Source organism: Watersipora subatra, chromosome 11 (assembly GCF_963576615.1).
Source record: "Watersipora subatra chromosome 11, tzWatSuba1.1, whole genome shotgun sequence".
Taxonomy (NCBI): Eukaryota; Metazoa; Bryozoa; class Gymnolaemata; order Cheilostomatida; family Watersiporidae; genus Watersipora; species Watersipora subatra.
The window spans coordinates 45,357,107-45,371,084 of NC_088718.1; the positions used below are offsets into that span (position 1 = coordinate 45,357,107).

At 39.2% G+C, this 13,978-nt stretch overlaps 1 protein-coding gene across 1 annotated transcript in view; it reads left to right on the top strand.

Moving 5' to 3' along the window:
* LOC137408134 (intermembrane lipid transfer protein VPS13A-like) overlaps positions 1-13,978 on the top strand; it is a 98,469-nt gene that overhangs the window by 39,256 nt on the left and 45,235 nt on the right. Inside the window, exons 25-30 of the mRNA XM_068094522.1 lie at positions 5,345-5,512; positions 5,818-5,964; positions 7,601-7,808; positions 8,352-8,560; positions 13,445-13,555; positions 13,855-13,937. Of these exons, the coding sequence (XP_067950623.1) occupies positions 5,345-5,512; positions 5,818-5,964; positions 7,601-7,808; positions 8,352-8,560; positions 13,445-13,555; positions 13,855-13,937 (926 nt within the window). The remainder of the gene's footprint in view (positions 1-5,344; positions 5,513-5,817; positions 5,965-7,600; positions 7,809-8,351; positions 8,561-13,444; positions 13,556-13,854; positions 13,938-13,978) is intronic.

Sequence of the window (13,978 nt, forward strand, 5' to 3'; positions counted from 1 at the left end):
TATTAGCATGAGCTCTTCACACACGTCAACTCCTATTTGATCAGTTCACTATACTTCTATGCTGTTTGTCTTGTTAGCATGAGCTCTTCACACACATCAGCTCCTAGTTGATCAGTTCACTATACGTCTATGCTGTTTGTCTTGTTAGCATGAGCTCTTCACACACATCAACTCCTATTTGATCAGTTCACTATACTTCTATGCTGTTTGTCTTATTAGCATGAGCCCTTCACACACATCAACTCCTATTTGATCAGTTCACTATACTTCTATGCTGTTTGTCTTATTAGCATGAGCCCTTCACACACATCAACTCCTATTTGATCAGTTCACTATACTTCTATGCTGTTTGTCTTATTAGCATGAGCCCTTCACACACATCAACTCCTAGTTGATCAGTTCACTATACTTCTATGCTGTTTGTCTTGTTAGCATGAGCTCTTCACACACATCAACTCCTATTTGATCAGTTCACTATACTTCTATGCTGTTTGTCTTATTAGCATGAGCTCTTCACACACATCAACTCCTAGTTGATCAGTTCACTATACTTCTATGCTGTTTGTCTTGTTAGCATGAGCTCTGCACACACATCAACTCCTATTTGATCAGTTCACTATAATTCTATGCTGTTTATCTTGTTATCATGAGCTCTTCACACACATCAACTCCTATTTGATCAGTTCACTATACTTCTATGCTGTTTGTCTTGTTAGCATGAGCTCTTCACGCACATCAACCTCTATTTGATCAGTTCACTATACTTCTATGCTGTTTGTCTTGTTAGCATGAGCTCTGCACACACATCAACTCCTATTTGATCAGTTCACTATACGTCTATGCTGTTTGTCTTGTTAGCATGAGCTCTTCACACACATCAACTCCTATTTGATCAGTTCACTATACTTCTATGCTGTTTGTCTTGTTAGCATGAGCTCTTCACGCACATCAACCTCTATTTGATCAGTTCACTATACGTTTATGCTGTTTGTCTTGTTAGCATGAGCTCTTCACACACATCAACTCCTATTTGATCAGTTCACTATACGTCTATGCTGTTTGTCTTGTTAGCATGAGCTCTTCACACACATCAACTCCTATTTGATCAGTTCACTATACGTCTGTGCTGTTTGTCTTGTTAGCATGAGCTCTTCACGCACATCAACCTCTATTTGATCAGTTCACTATACGTTTATGCTGTTTGTCTTGTTAGCATGAGCTCTTCACACACATCAACTCCTATTTGATCAGTTCACTATACGTCTATGCTGTTTGTCTTGTTAGCATGAGCTCTTCACACACATCAACTCCTATTTGATCAGTTCACTATACGTCTATGCTGTTTGTCTTGTTAGCATGAGCTCTTCACACACATCAACTCCTATTTGATCAGTTCACTATACTTCTATGCTGTTTGTCTTGTTAGCATGAGCTCTTCACACACATCAACTCCTAGTTGATCAGTTCACTATACGTTTATGCTGTTTGTCTTGTTAGCATGAGCTCTTCACACACATCAACTCCTATTTGATCAGTTCACTATACGTCTATGCTGTTTGTCTTGTTAGCATGAGCTCTTCACACACATCAACTCCTATTTGATCAGTTCACTATACGTCTGTGCTGTTTGTCTTGTTAGCATGAGCTCTTCACACACATCAACTCCTAGTTGATCAGTTCACTATACGTCTGTGCTGTTTGTCTTGTTAGCATGAGCTCTTCACGCACATCAACCTCTATTTGATCAGTTCACTATACGTCTATGCTGTTTGTCTTGTTAGCATGAGTTCTTCACACACATCAACTCCTAGTTGATCAGTTCACTATACGTTTATGCTGTTTGTCTTGTTAGCATGAGCTCTTCACACACATCAACTCCTATTTGATCAGTTCACTATACGTCTATGCTGTTTGTCTTGTTAGCATGAGCTCTTCACACACATCAACTCCTATTTGATCAGTTCACTATACGTCTATGCTGTTTGTCTTGTTAGCATGAGCTCTTCACACACATCAACTCCTATTTGATCAGTTCACTATACTTCTATGCTGTTTGTTTTATTAGCATGAGCTCTTCACACACATCAACTCCTAGTTGATCAGTTCACTATACGTCTGTGCTGTTTGTCTTGTTAGCATGAGCTCTGCACGCACATCAACTCCTATTTGATCAGTTCACTATACGTCTATGCTGTTTGTCTTGTTAGCATGAGCTCTTCACACACATCAACTCCTAGTTGATCAGTTCACTATACGTCTGTGCTGTTTGTCTTGTTAGCATGAGCTCTTCACGCACATCAACCTCTATTTGATCAGTTCACTATACGTCTATGCTGTTTGTCTTGTTAGCATGAGCTCTTCACGCACATCAACTCCTATTTGATCAGTTCACTATACGTCTGTGCTGTTTGTCTTGTTAGCATGAGCTCTTCACGCACATCAACCTCTATTTGATCAGTTCACTATACGTCTATGCTGTTTGTCTTGTTAGCATGAGTTCTTCACACACATCAACTCCTAGTTGATCAGTTCACTATACGTTTATGCTGTTTGTCTTGTTAGCATGAGCTCTTCACGCACATCAACTCCTATTTGATCAGTTCACTATACGTCTATGCTGTTTGTCTTGTTAGCATGAGCTCTTCACACACATCAACTCCTATTTGATCAGTTCACTATACTTCTATGCTGTTTGTCTTATTAGCATGAGCTCTTCACACACATCAGCTCCTAGTTGATCAGTTCACTATACTTCTATGCTGTTTGTCTTGTTAGCATGAGCTCTTCACACACATCAACTCCTATTTGATCAGTTCACTATACTTCTATGCTGTTTGTCTTGTTAGCATGAGCCCTTCACACACATCAACTCCTATTTGATCAGTTCACTATACTTCTATGCTGTTTGTCTTATTAGCATGAGCCCTTCACACACATCAACTCCTATTTGATCAGTTCACTATACTTCTATGCTGTTTGTCTTGTTAGCATGAGCCCTTCACACACATCAACTCCTAGTTGATCAGTTCACTATACGTCTATGCTGTTTGTCTTGTTAGCATGAGCTCTTCACGCACATCAACTCCTATTTGATCAGTTCACTATACGTCTATGCTGTTTGTCTTGTTAGCATGAGTTCTTCACACACATCAACTCCTAGTTGATCAGTTCACTATACGTTTATGCTGTTTGTCTTGTTAGCATGAGTTCTTCACACACATCAACTTCTATTCATATAGTCGTACTTACACGGTATTAATGCACATTTACACTATCTCTGTGGTACCACGCTCCTTGTCCTCATTGTTGCTCAAATTGTCTGTGTTTACTTCATTCTATGGCGGCTACTCACAGAATCTCAGCTAGTTATCACCCTCCGCTAATATTTTATACTTATCATGTCATCGTGTTAAAACGCTCTCTCTCTCTATCCTAACACAGCTCATGTTCCAGGGCTGTCTAGTTACGCAGCCTTTTTTGCATAGACTGTCTCAGATTGTCTCAGTGAAAAGGCTTTACTAAAATACCGGATACTAACATTAGACCAGAAAACTAGCTTCTGCATAGATTTAAAATGGTAACAGCTTTCTAGCTTTTCAACTAGATTGCTCTGTGCTATAACGTGTTAGAGTGCAATCAGATGCCATAGGACCTGCCTGAGTGTAATCAGATACCATAGGACATGCCTGAGTGTAATCAGTTACCATAGGACCTGCCTGAGTGTAATCAGATACCATAGGACCTGTCTGAGTGTAATCAGATGCCATAGGACCTGCCTGAGTGTAATCAGATACCATAGGACCTGTCTGAGTATAATCAGATACCATAGGACCTGCCTGAGTGTAGTCAGATACCATAGGACCTGTCTGAGTGTAGTCTGATACCATAGGACCTGTCTGAGTGTAATCAGATACCATAGGACCTGCCTGAGTGTAGTCAGATACCATAGGACCTGTCTGAGTGTAGTCAGATACCATAGGACCTGTCTGAGTGTAGTCAGATACCATAGGACCTGCCTGAGTGTAGTCAGATACCATAGGACCTGTCTGAGTGTAATCAGATACCATAGGACCTGTCTGAGTGTAATCAGATACCATAGGACCTGTCTGAGTATAATCAGATACCATAGGACCTGCCTGAGTGTAATCAGATACCATAGGACCTGTCTGAGTGTGATCAGATACCATAGGACCTGTCTGAGTGTAATCAGATACCATAGGACCTGCCTGAGTGTAGTCAGATACCATAGGACCTGTCTGAGTGTAGTCAGATACCATAGGACCTGTCTGAGTGTAGTCAGATACCATAGGACCTGCCTGAGTGTAGTCAGATACCATAGGACCTGTCTGAGTGTAGTCAGATACCATAGGACCTGTCTGAGTGTAATCAGATACCATAGGACATGCCTGAGTGTAATCAGTCACCATAGGACCTGTCTGAGTGTGATCAGATACCATAGGACCTGTCTGAGTGTAATCAGATACCATAGGACCTGCCTGAGTGTAGTCAGATACCATAGGACCTGTCTGAGTGTAGTCAGATACCATAGGACCTGTCTGAGTGTAGTCAGATACCATAGGACCTGCCTGAGTGTAGTCAGATACCATAGGACCTGTCTGAGTGTAATCAGATACCATAGGACCTGTCTGAGTGTAATCAGATACCATAGGACATGCCTGAGTGTAATCAGATACCATAGGACCTGCCTGAGTGTAGTCAGATACCATAGGACCTGCCTGAGTGTAGTCAGATACCATAGGACCTGTCTGAGTATAATCAGATACCATAGGACCTGTCTGAGTGTAATCAGTTACCATAGGACCTGCCTGAGTGTAGTCAAAAGGTCATATGACAGGTCTGTATGTAATCAGAGGTGATATGACAGTTCTGAGTGTAATCATAGGTGATATGACAGGTCTGAGTTTAATCATAGGTTATATGACAGGTCTGTGTGTAATCATAGATGATATGACAGGTCTGTTTGTAATCATAGATGATTGACAGGTTTGAGTGTGACCATAGGTGGTATGGCAAGTTTGAGTAGAATGAGAGTCACTAAAGTAGGTCTAGTCTTTGCCTGTATAATAGCGGACAACTCTTCTCTTACCTCACTCACATAAAGGATCTTGGGTCTGGAGTTCTTAACAATGAACAATTTTTCATTCCAAGCAGAATCTTGTCCTGACTTGAAGCAGGTTGTTTCAGTCTCTTTGGTGATGTTAACCAGTATGAGTTTGACAAAATGTAACTTACATACAAATGCTTGTATCTAGGAATATAATTTGACATTAGTGGATCGTTACACCTGTGTCTCAATTAATTTGACCAATATTGCAACTTTTAGCTGTTCGACTACATGACTACAGAGGAGACGTCGTGGAAACAGAAGATGATGAGGAGTTTGTTTTGGCCGACGATACAGAGCCCTTTAGCAGATTGGAGCTGCCAGGATTAAATGGATATGCGGGCACGGAATTCTACACCCTTCTTTACACAGCGTTCACTATCGATGGTATGTTAAAGCAAGAGAATAGCTTCACCGCAGAAGAGGAACCGCGAAACTGTCAGCAGTTGTTATGAAACATGGGATAGTGAACGTCAAACAATAACAGTAGTCCTGACTACACAACACTGATTTGTCGATAATCAATTGTGTTTATTCCTAACAAACATTATCTCGTGTACTCAGTATGCTCCGTAGGTTGGAATTTGCAGAGAATTCATCATAGAAAACTGTTTTCTTTGTCAATCTGTTTGCCATTCTGTATCTATTCACAGAGATGCCTTACCTGTTCACTCGATATTCTATTCTCCTAGGAATGTCTGTAAAGCTGAAGTGTGGACAGCAGGATTACCTTTCAGCTAGTGTTGAAGGAGTGGCTGGCAGAGTGTGCAAGACCAGTTGCTGCCTTTCGATCAGCGTTCAGATGCGCCGCCTACGTATTACTGATGACCTTCATCTCGGTGCGTGTGTAAGACTCTAAGCCCTTTTGCTGACTCGAGTGTGGGCCAGGGCTATGACCATCCGTATTTGAACTGATATCCACTGCACAACCGTAGAATATAACTCTTGCTATTCAGTGACAGTCGGAACTTGCTACCATGACATAACCTTGACCATCAACATTTAAAAAAGAACTGAAAAGCAACTTTAGAATACAATTGTTCTCAAGCATTTGTTCTTTTTCTACTTTTAACCAATGTCACGTCGAGGTAGTAACTCCAAATGTCACATCGAGGTAGTAACTCCAAATGTCTTATAGATGAACTTACACAAAATTTTAGTGCATTTTATCAGAGAGTGTCCATGTTTTTTTTATAATTCTTGATTGTTTCTGACGTTTGAGCTGCCAGGATGTATCAAGATTGAAATCGACACAACTTGATCTCGGTTAAAATGCTCAGATCAAGCGGAAGTGCAATTGTGATGTCTATAACGGCAAAGAGACTGACAGAAAAGAGACGCGTAATGCTACAACATTAAAGCAACAGCCAGTATCAAATATAACATTGATAGCAATTAGTGACATCACTTTGCACATCTTTCTTTTGAGCGTTTCAACCACAATCAAGTTTTATCAATTTAGTCTTAAAACATCCTGACAGTCAGATCACCTCAAACATCAAAAACAATCGCGAATGATAAAAAATACTGATACTTTCCAATAAAATCTACTAGAATGTCGTGTAAGTTTGGCAATTGACTGATAGTCCCTAATATAGCGACAGACATCTCCGTGGTAATATAGCGCATGAACTAAAGGGGCTTTCTCCAGATGAAGGGTGTTGTTGCTTCGTGATCATTGTTTATATGACAGACACCTCCGTGGTAATATAGCGCATGAACTAAAGGGGCTTTCTCCAGATGAAGGGTGTTGTTGCTTCGTGATCATTGTTTATATGACAGACACCTCCGTGGTAATATAGCGCATGAACTAAAGGGGCTTTCTCTAGATGAAGGGTGTTGTTGCTTTGTGATCATTGTTTATATGACAGACATCTCCGGGGTAATATAGCGCATGAACTAAAGGGGCTTTCTCCAGATGAAGGGTGTTGTTGCTTTGTGATCATTGTTTATATGACAGACACCTCCGTGGTAATATAGCGCATGAACTAAAGGGGCTTTCTCTAGATGAAGGGTGTTGTTGCTTTGTGATCATTGTTTATATGACAGACATCTCCGGGGTAATATAGCGCATGAACTAAAGGGGCTTTCTCCAGACGAAGGGTGTTGTTGCTTCGTGATCATTGTTTATATGACAGACACCTCCGTGGTAATATAGCGCATGAACTAAAGGGGCTTTCTCTAGATGAAGGGTGTTGTTGCTTTGTGATCATTGTTGATATGACAGACATCTCCGGGGTAATATAGCGCATGAACTAAAGGGGCTTTCTCCAGATGAAGGGTGTTGTTGCTTTGTGATCATTGTTTATATGACAGACACCTCCGTGGTAATATAGCGCATGAACTAAAGGGGCTTTCTCTAGATGAAGGGTGTTGTTGCTTTGTGATCATTGTTTATATGACAGACATCTCCGTGGTAATCGTTTCAGACAACTTGCACACGCGGGTCAGACTAATTAATTCGTATTATTTTAGATGCAAACAGGAGTACCCTCCACTTGGCATGCTCTCCGGAATCTCAAGCTATGGCTTCATTCGAGGGCTGCTTTATGGATGATGTCAGCAAAGTGACTTTTACTCAGACAGCCAATGCTGTTTGCATCAACCTGGCAACCATTCAGCTATGTCTGCATGATGAGTCGACCAAACAAATCTTACAGGAGGCAAAAAAGATTATGACTGTGTGAGTGAAGCAAATATGAATGCTTTACCATTTGGTTTAATATCTCAACCGTGTTATCAGGTAGAGAAACTGACATCTGTTGGCAAGATGAAGCACATTTCTGGCAGGTGCCACTCTTGTTACGAATTGTGTGACTGCAGTGGCAGACAACTGACAGGTAATATTGACAGGAGGGTGTGGGTGCTAGCATTATATGGTGGTATTAGACAGCTAGTTATGGTAAGCACTGATCTTTCTTGTTTCCATTTTATGTTCTCTATATTTGGAGAGGTATTTGATGATGTTGTTCCCAGCGCAATGTCTGCTTATTTCCAGAGAACTAATGATTTTATTACTAGAGAGATGGTAGATCCTCTGGAAGAGGTTGAGAATTTGACTGGTCCAATTATTCATAGATCATTTTGATTCCCTTACACATTTTGTCTACACAAAATTTGCAAGGTAATCACAATGATTACCTTGTCTACACATTTTCAACATGCGGCTGGAGTGCCTAAGATATAGTCATATCCATAAACTGGTACTTCATTTTGTCTCCCGCAGGTGGAATGTGCTGCAGAAGACAAAGGATCCTCAGCGCCTTCCTACGAAACCTACAAAAAATGTTGCTGCAAGCAGTGGCTCGTTTTGCACTGAAAAAGATGTATTTTTTGATGCTGTCTCTCGGCTGGATACGGCTAGCTTGCTAAGCAGACGTTCTTTGCAGTCCTTAGAAAATACTCCCGGTAGCAATAATCTGCAGCAGAGCAAGTGTGAGTTAGCTCCCTTTTTTAAATAATCGAGTGAAAATTATCTCCCTTTTCTGAATATTCAAGCGTGAATTATCTCCTCACTATTAGATGTTAAAGTGATATTTATTTCCTTCTCTATTAGAAATGCAATTTTAAGTTATCCCCTGTTCATTGGATATGCGAGAATGAGTTATCCTCGCTCTGTTAAATATTCCAGTGTGAGTTATCCTCACTCTATTAGGTATTCCAGTGTAGGATATCCTCACTTTGTTAGATATTCCAGTGTGAGTTATCCTCACCCTGTTAAATATTCCAATGTAGGATATCCGCACTCTGTTAGATATTCCAGTATGAGTTATCCTCACTCTGTTAGATATTCCAGTGGGAGTTATCCTTACTCATTATTAGGTTCTCAATACAGTAATCCCCGCTACTTCGAGGCTCACCTTTCGTGGTTTCAGTAATTCGCATTTAAAAATGTTTGTTAAAAGTAATAGATCTTAGAAAGTTAATTAAAAAAAATCAAAAAATTGAAATACAGTCAAACATGGATAACTCGCCCTCGGATAGCTCGAACACATGGTTAACTCGAACGGTTTTTTGGTTCGTTCCATCGTAATAATAAATTGCTTTAGATAACTCGACCTCAACTCTGTTAACTCGAACAGTTTTTTGCCCAACGGCTACCGAGACGGTTGTTATCGCTTTAGAAAATCACTTTATTCCAAGCCATAGAAGTAAACCTCAACTTTTTGTAATTCATAGGCGTCGTTATTACCACCATCGGCAAAATATTTTTGTCAACGACTTTTCTAAAGGTTTGGTGAAATTTGATGATTGGCCTTTGATTGGCCCTTCGGAAGCAAGGAAAAGCGAGGTAACCTTCGCGTAAACTTCAAGTAAAATCGGCAAAATTGATCTTGGTTGAAACGCTCAAAAGAAAAAGATGTCTTTTCTTCTGAACATTTCAACAACGATCAAGTTTTGCCAATTTTAATCTAAAAAGTATCCTGGCAATAACATCACCTCAAACAACAAACCAATCTCAAGTGATAGAAAAATCTCTATACTTTTTGATAAAAAAGTTTTAAACTTTACATTAGAAGCATTTAATTTGAAACAAGCCATTTATGCTTTTGATTTATATTATAGTTTGTATATGTACATGTATCTACTAATAAATAAATAAATACATGGACTTGTGACGGTGCTCTGATAACTTGAACGCTCTGATAACTCGAACACTTTCGCTCGGTCTCGTGAAGTTCGAGTTATCCATGTTTGACTGTAATTAGAAACAAAATTAAAATACATAAATTACTTAGATTTCTTTCATACTCCTACGTAAGCATCTGTGTGCTGACAGCTGTCGCCGCTCGCCATTTTTGTGCTGTGCTACATTTTCAAAGCATAGAAATGAAAGGCTCTTGTTACAGCGTTCAGCATCCCTCTTAAATGTCCACTGCTCTCAAAGTTGTGTAATGAACGTAAAAAACAAGAAAAATGCGTACAATTTAAGAAAAAGTGTGTTTATTAGATATAATACACACATACGTATACATAGTGACAGCCGAGATTTATACATTCTGTCGTGTTTACAAACATGGGACTTCCTTTTGACAATGAACCCAGTTATTCACAAGCACGAATATTCAGGTCAGATAAAGTCTAAACTAAGCCCGTACTACGTAAGTGCATTCTCTGGCTTGAAATACCGGGACTGAAGTTGATATATAAACTAAAAGTCAATCAAGATAACTAAAATTTACTTATCATACCCTACAGGATGAAAATATTCGTTGGTCATAAAAATTCGCGATTTCGCGAACAGTCAATCCCGCGAATTATTAAATTCGGTGAATAATTAGTTCTATTTTTAATCACAAGAGAGAATAACTACTGCATCAAATTTAAAACTAGTCACTAGCCTAGTTTTTAATGTAAATACTAAATGTAATTGAGTTCCAAAACATTTTTAAAATCATTGCCTGAGCTTTGAGCTAACACCATTGGCAATGCATCACATTTATTTACAAAATTATTCGAGGTTGTCACAAGATATGCAGAATGGCGTCATCGCGAAAATAGCCGCGAGGCAGAAGTACTAAACGTAGCCGAGTTTCAAAACTTCTTTAAAATCATCGCCAGGCTTCGAGCTTTATTGCCATTGCGTCAAACTTTGCAAAATTATTCAAAGTTTTTACAAGTTATTCGGCATGGCTTCAGCATAGCAAAAAAGCTCTCCTAGTCTTTTTACATTAGAATCAACTCCATCAATCTCTAATACCGAAGTCAAGGACGATCATGATTCTGATCTGGACATTATGGTATGTATTTGATTTGCAGTGCAGATACGTTTTTTCATAATCAACTGCATTAGTTAATTCTTGTTTAAAAACTGATCGCTTTCATCAAATACTTCAGCTATTGTTTTTGTACTTCCTCAACACTCGTTAATATTTTTTCTTTTTCGTGTTTACTGCAGATCGACTACGAAAACTAGAGACAAGTAGTAATAATATTCGTCAAGGCAGGGATATTGGCAGAGGCAACCGGTCAACCTAGACCCCTTCATCGACAACAACTCCTTGATATCGCTGTAGCAAACATGATTAAATTATATATTTATTTCATGTATAGATGTATTATAATTTATTACGAACTTGAGTGTACAAATAAAATATTTCAAATACAAATAAAATTTTACAAACGATGAATGGAGTAAATATAAACAGTTTAGTCCATATGGCGATTATCTAGCAATAAAATTAAACTGGTACTCTAAATATGTGAATACTAGCGTGTAGTGGTGCTTTCTGACTAGTAATTTTGGTAATAGCAGCTCTGTCGCTGTCACTGTCTTGGGTATGTGTTGAAGGCGATTCTCTCGCTACTACATGGCTGGTAAGGAAGTTATCATCAGAACTCTCCTCGTGGCCTACTATTGCAAAGTTCTGCCGGTTGGCCAAAGATTTGTGCTCTTAAAGGCGTTTTCGTTCCTTTTTTAAAAACAGATACATGTATATTCTTCTCGTAAGTAGCTGCGGTCACATCAACCTCAATTTCCAGACCTCCCTGAATGATTGGTGATCTTCTAAGAATGACATCTACCACCCTTGCAATCATTGTTCTTCGGTGCATGATGAAAAATCTCTCTCTCACACTAAAACAAATAATGAAGCAGTAGGGATGGAAAAAATTAGTATTGCGTTTCACCGAAGAACCAAAGTACAATTTAACTAATTTAGTAAATGTAAAAAACTCATTAGTTACCACAAGTTGTTGGCTTATCAAAGGCCTCCAAAGCGATGAATATTCGTGAAAACCTCTGGACGCAGCAAAAATTGTTTACCGTACAATAGCATGATCACCTCGAAGTTGTAAGCTAAATATAAACCGGAACACGCGGTGTGCGCATGCGTAGGAATATCTATTACTAGCCGCAATAGAGTTAACTTTTCCTAGAGAGTGGCAGTTTTCAGCCGCGAATAAATTCATCCGCGAATATGCATGAAAAGACAATTTTCGCGAAATATAACTCCGTGAATAAATTCATCCTGTAGGGTATAAGAAATAAGTACAAAATGTTTAAAAAATGGTTGATGTGTTCTAGTGCTAAAATTTTGGCTCATACATGTACTTTAAAAATTGGTTTCCATTTCGCGGATATTCACTTATCGCTCAGGACGCCAGTCGCCATTAACTGTGAGAAATAAGGGTTTACTGTAGCAAGATGTCTTGTTTTATGATAGAAGTTTGGCTTGTCCTCTATGCTTTGTATTGTTTAGCCCATAGTGCTGGTAGGTTTTCTGCCAGACCATACGGGTGATGAAATCGACTGAACTTAGATTACTGAACTAGGTTATGTATTGACCTTTCATGGTGTCATCATAAACCCCTGTGAGCTGACTACTGAGTGAGGAGATACTGAACTAAGTTATGTATTGACCTTTCATGGTGTCATCATAAACCCCTGTGAGCTGACTACTGAGTGAGGAGATACTGAACTAAGTTATGTATTGACCTTTCATGGTGTCATCATAAACCCCTGTGAGCTGACTACTGAGTAAGGAGATACTCAACTAGGTTATGTATTGACCTTTCACTGTGTCATCATAACCCCTGTGAGCTGACTACTGAGTGAGGAGATACTGAACAAAGTTATGTATTGACCTTTCATGGTGTCATCATAAACCCCTGTGAGCTGACTACTGTGTGAGGAGATACTGAACTAAGTTATGTATTGACCTTTCATGGTGTCATCATAAACCCCTGTGAGCTGACTACTGAGTGAGGAGATACTGAACAAAGTTATGTATTGACCTTTCATGGTGTCATCATAAACCCCTGTGAGCTGACTACTGTGTGAGGAGATACTGAACTAAGTTATGTATTGACCTTTCATGGTGTCATCATAAACCCCTGTGAGCTGACTAATGAGTAAGGAGATACTGAACTAAGTTATGTATTGACCTTTCATGGTGTCATCATAAACCCCTGTGAGCTGACTACTGAATGAGGAGATACTGAACTAGGTTATGTATTGACCTTTCATGGTGTCATCATAAACCCTTGTGAGCTGACTGCTGCCTGAGGAGATACTGAACTAAGTTATGTATTGACCTTTCCCTATGTCATCATTAACCTGTGTGAGCTGACTGCCGTCTGAGGAGATTCAGGGTAATCAGGTAGCTAACTAGCCTGAGTTCCATTAGTTCGTAAGAGATATTAACACATGACATAAGACTTCAGCGATAGTTTGGTTATACCAATCTACATATAGTTGACTTGTACTAGCTGTTATTTATCAACTTGTTATGCAGTGCTGATGTTCTCCATTGCCGCTTCACCTGCCATTCACAGGTGCTTGTGATCTACATCAATTTATGATGTGAACAATTGTAGCTCTTCATGACAACCCCTGTCAGGTAGTCTGGGACATTAGATGCTGCCTCAAAAGTATACAACTAGATGTACAGAAAAGCTTTAATATTATTGCCCGACTCGACCTCTCAGGTAGACTGCCAAAATCTCTAGCATAAGAAGATGGTGTAAAGTTGAAGATAGTAAATGATGTCAGTGTAAGACCTTATTGGTTTCCAATTATGGTCTGCTGTGAAATATCATATACATGGCCTATATACAACTAAGCGATTGATATGCTTGAATCTAGAAATGTTTACTGAAATGTGTATTTACATACAAAGTAGTATGAGTAGTCAGTATGTGTAGTGAGTATGAGTAATCAAAAAAAAGTTGAAACATTGATAGCAAATTGAAATAAAAACTTATATAATAGTTGCTTCTACTTGTAGATGTGACATTTGACTATGTTGCCAAGAATGATCTGTGGTCAGTCGATGGGAAGTTAGGGGCTCTCTCCCTCTTTAATCCTAAAGTGAGTGTTTGATAACTATTATCTTTGCCTTGATTTTGATA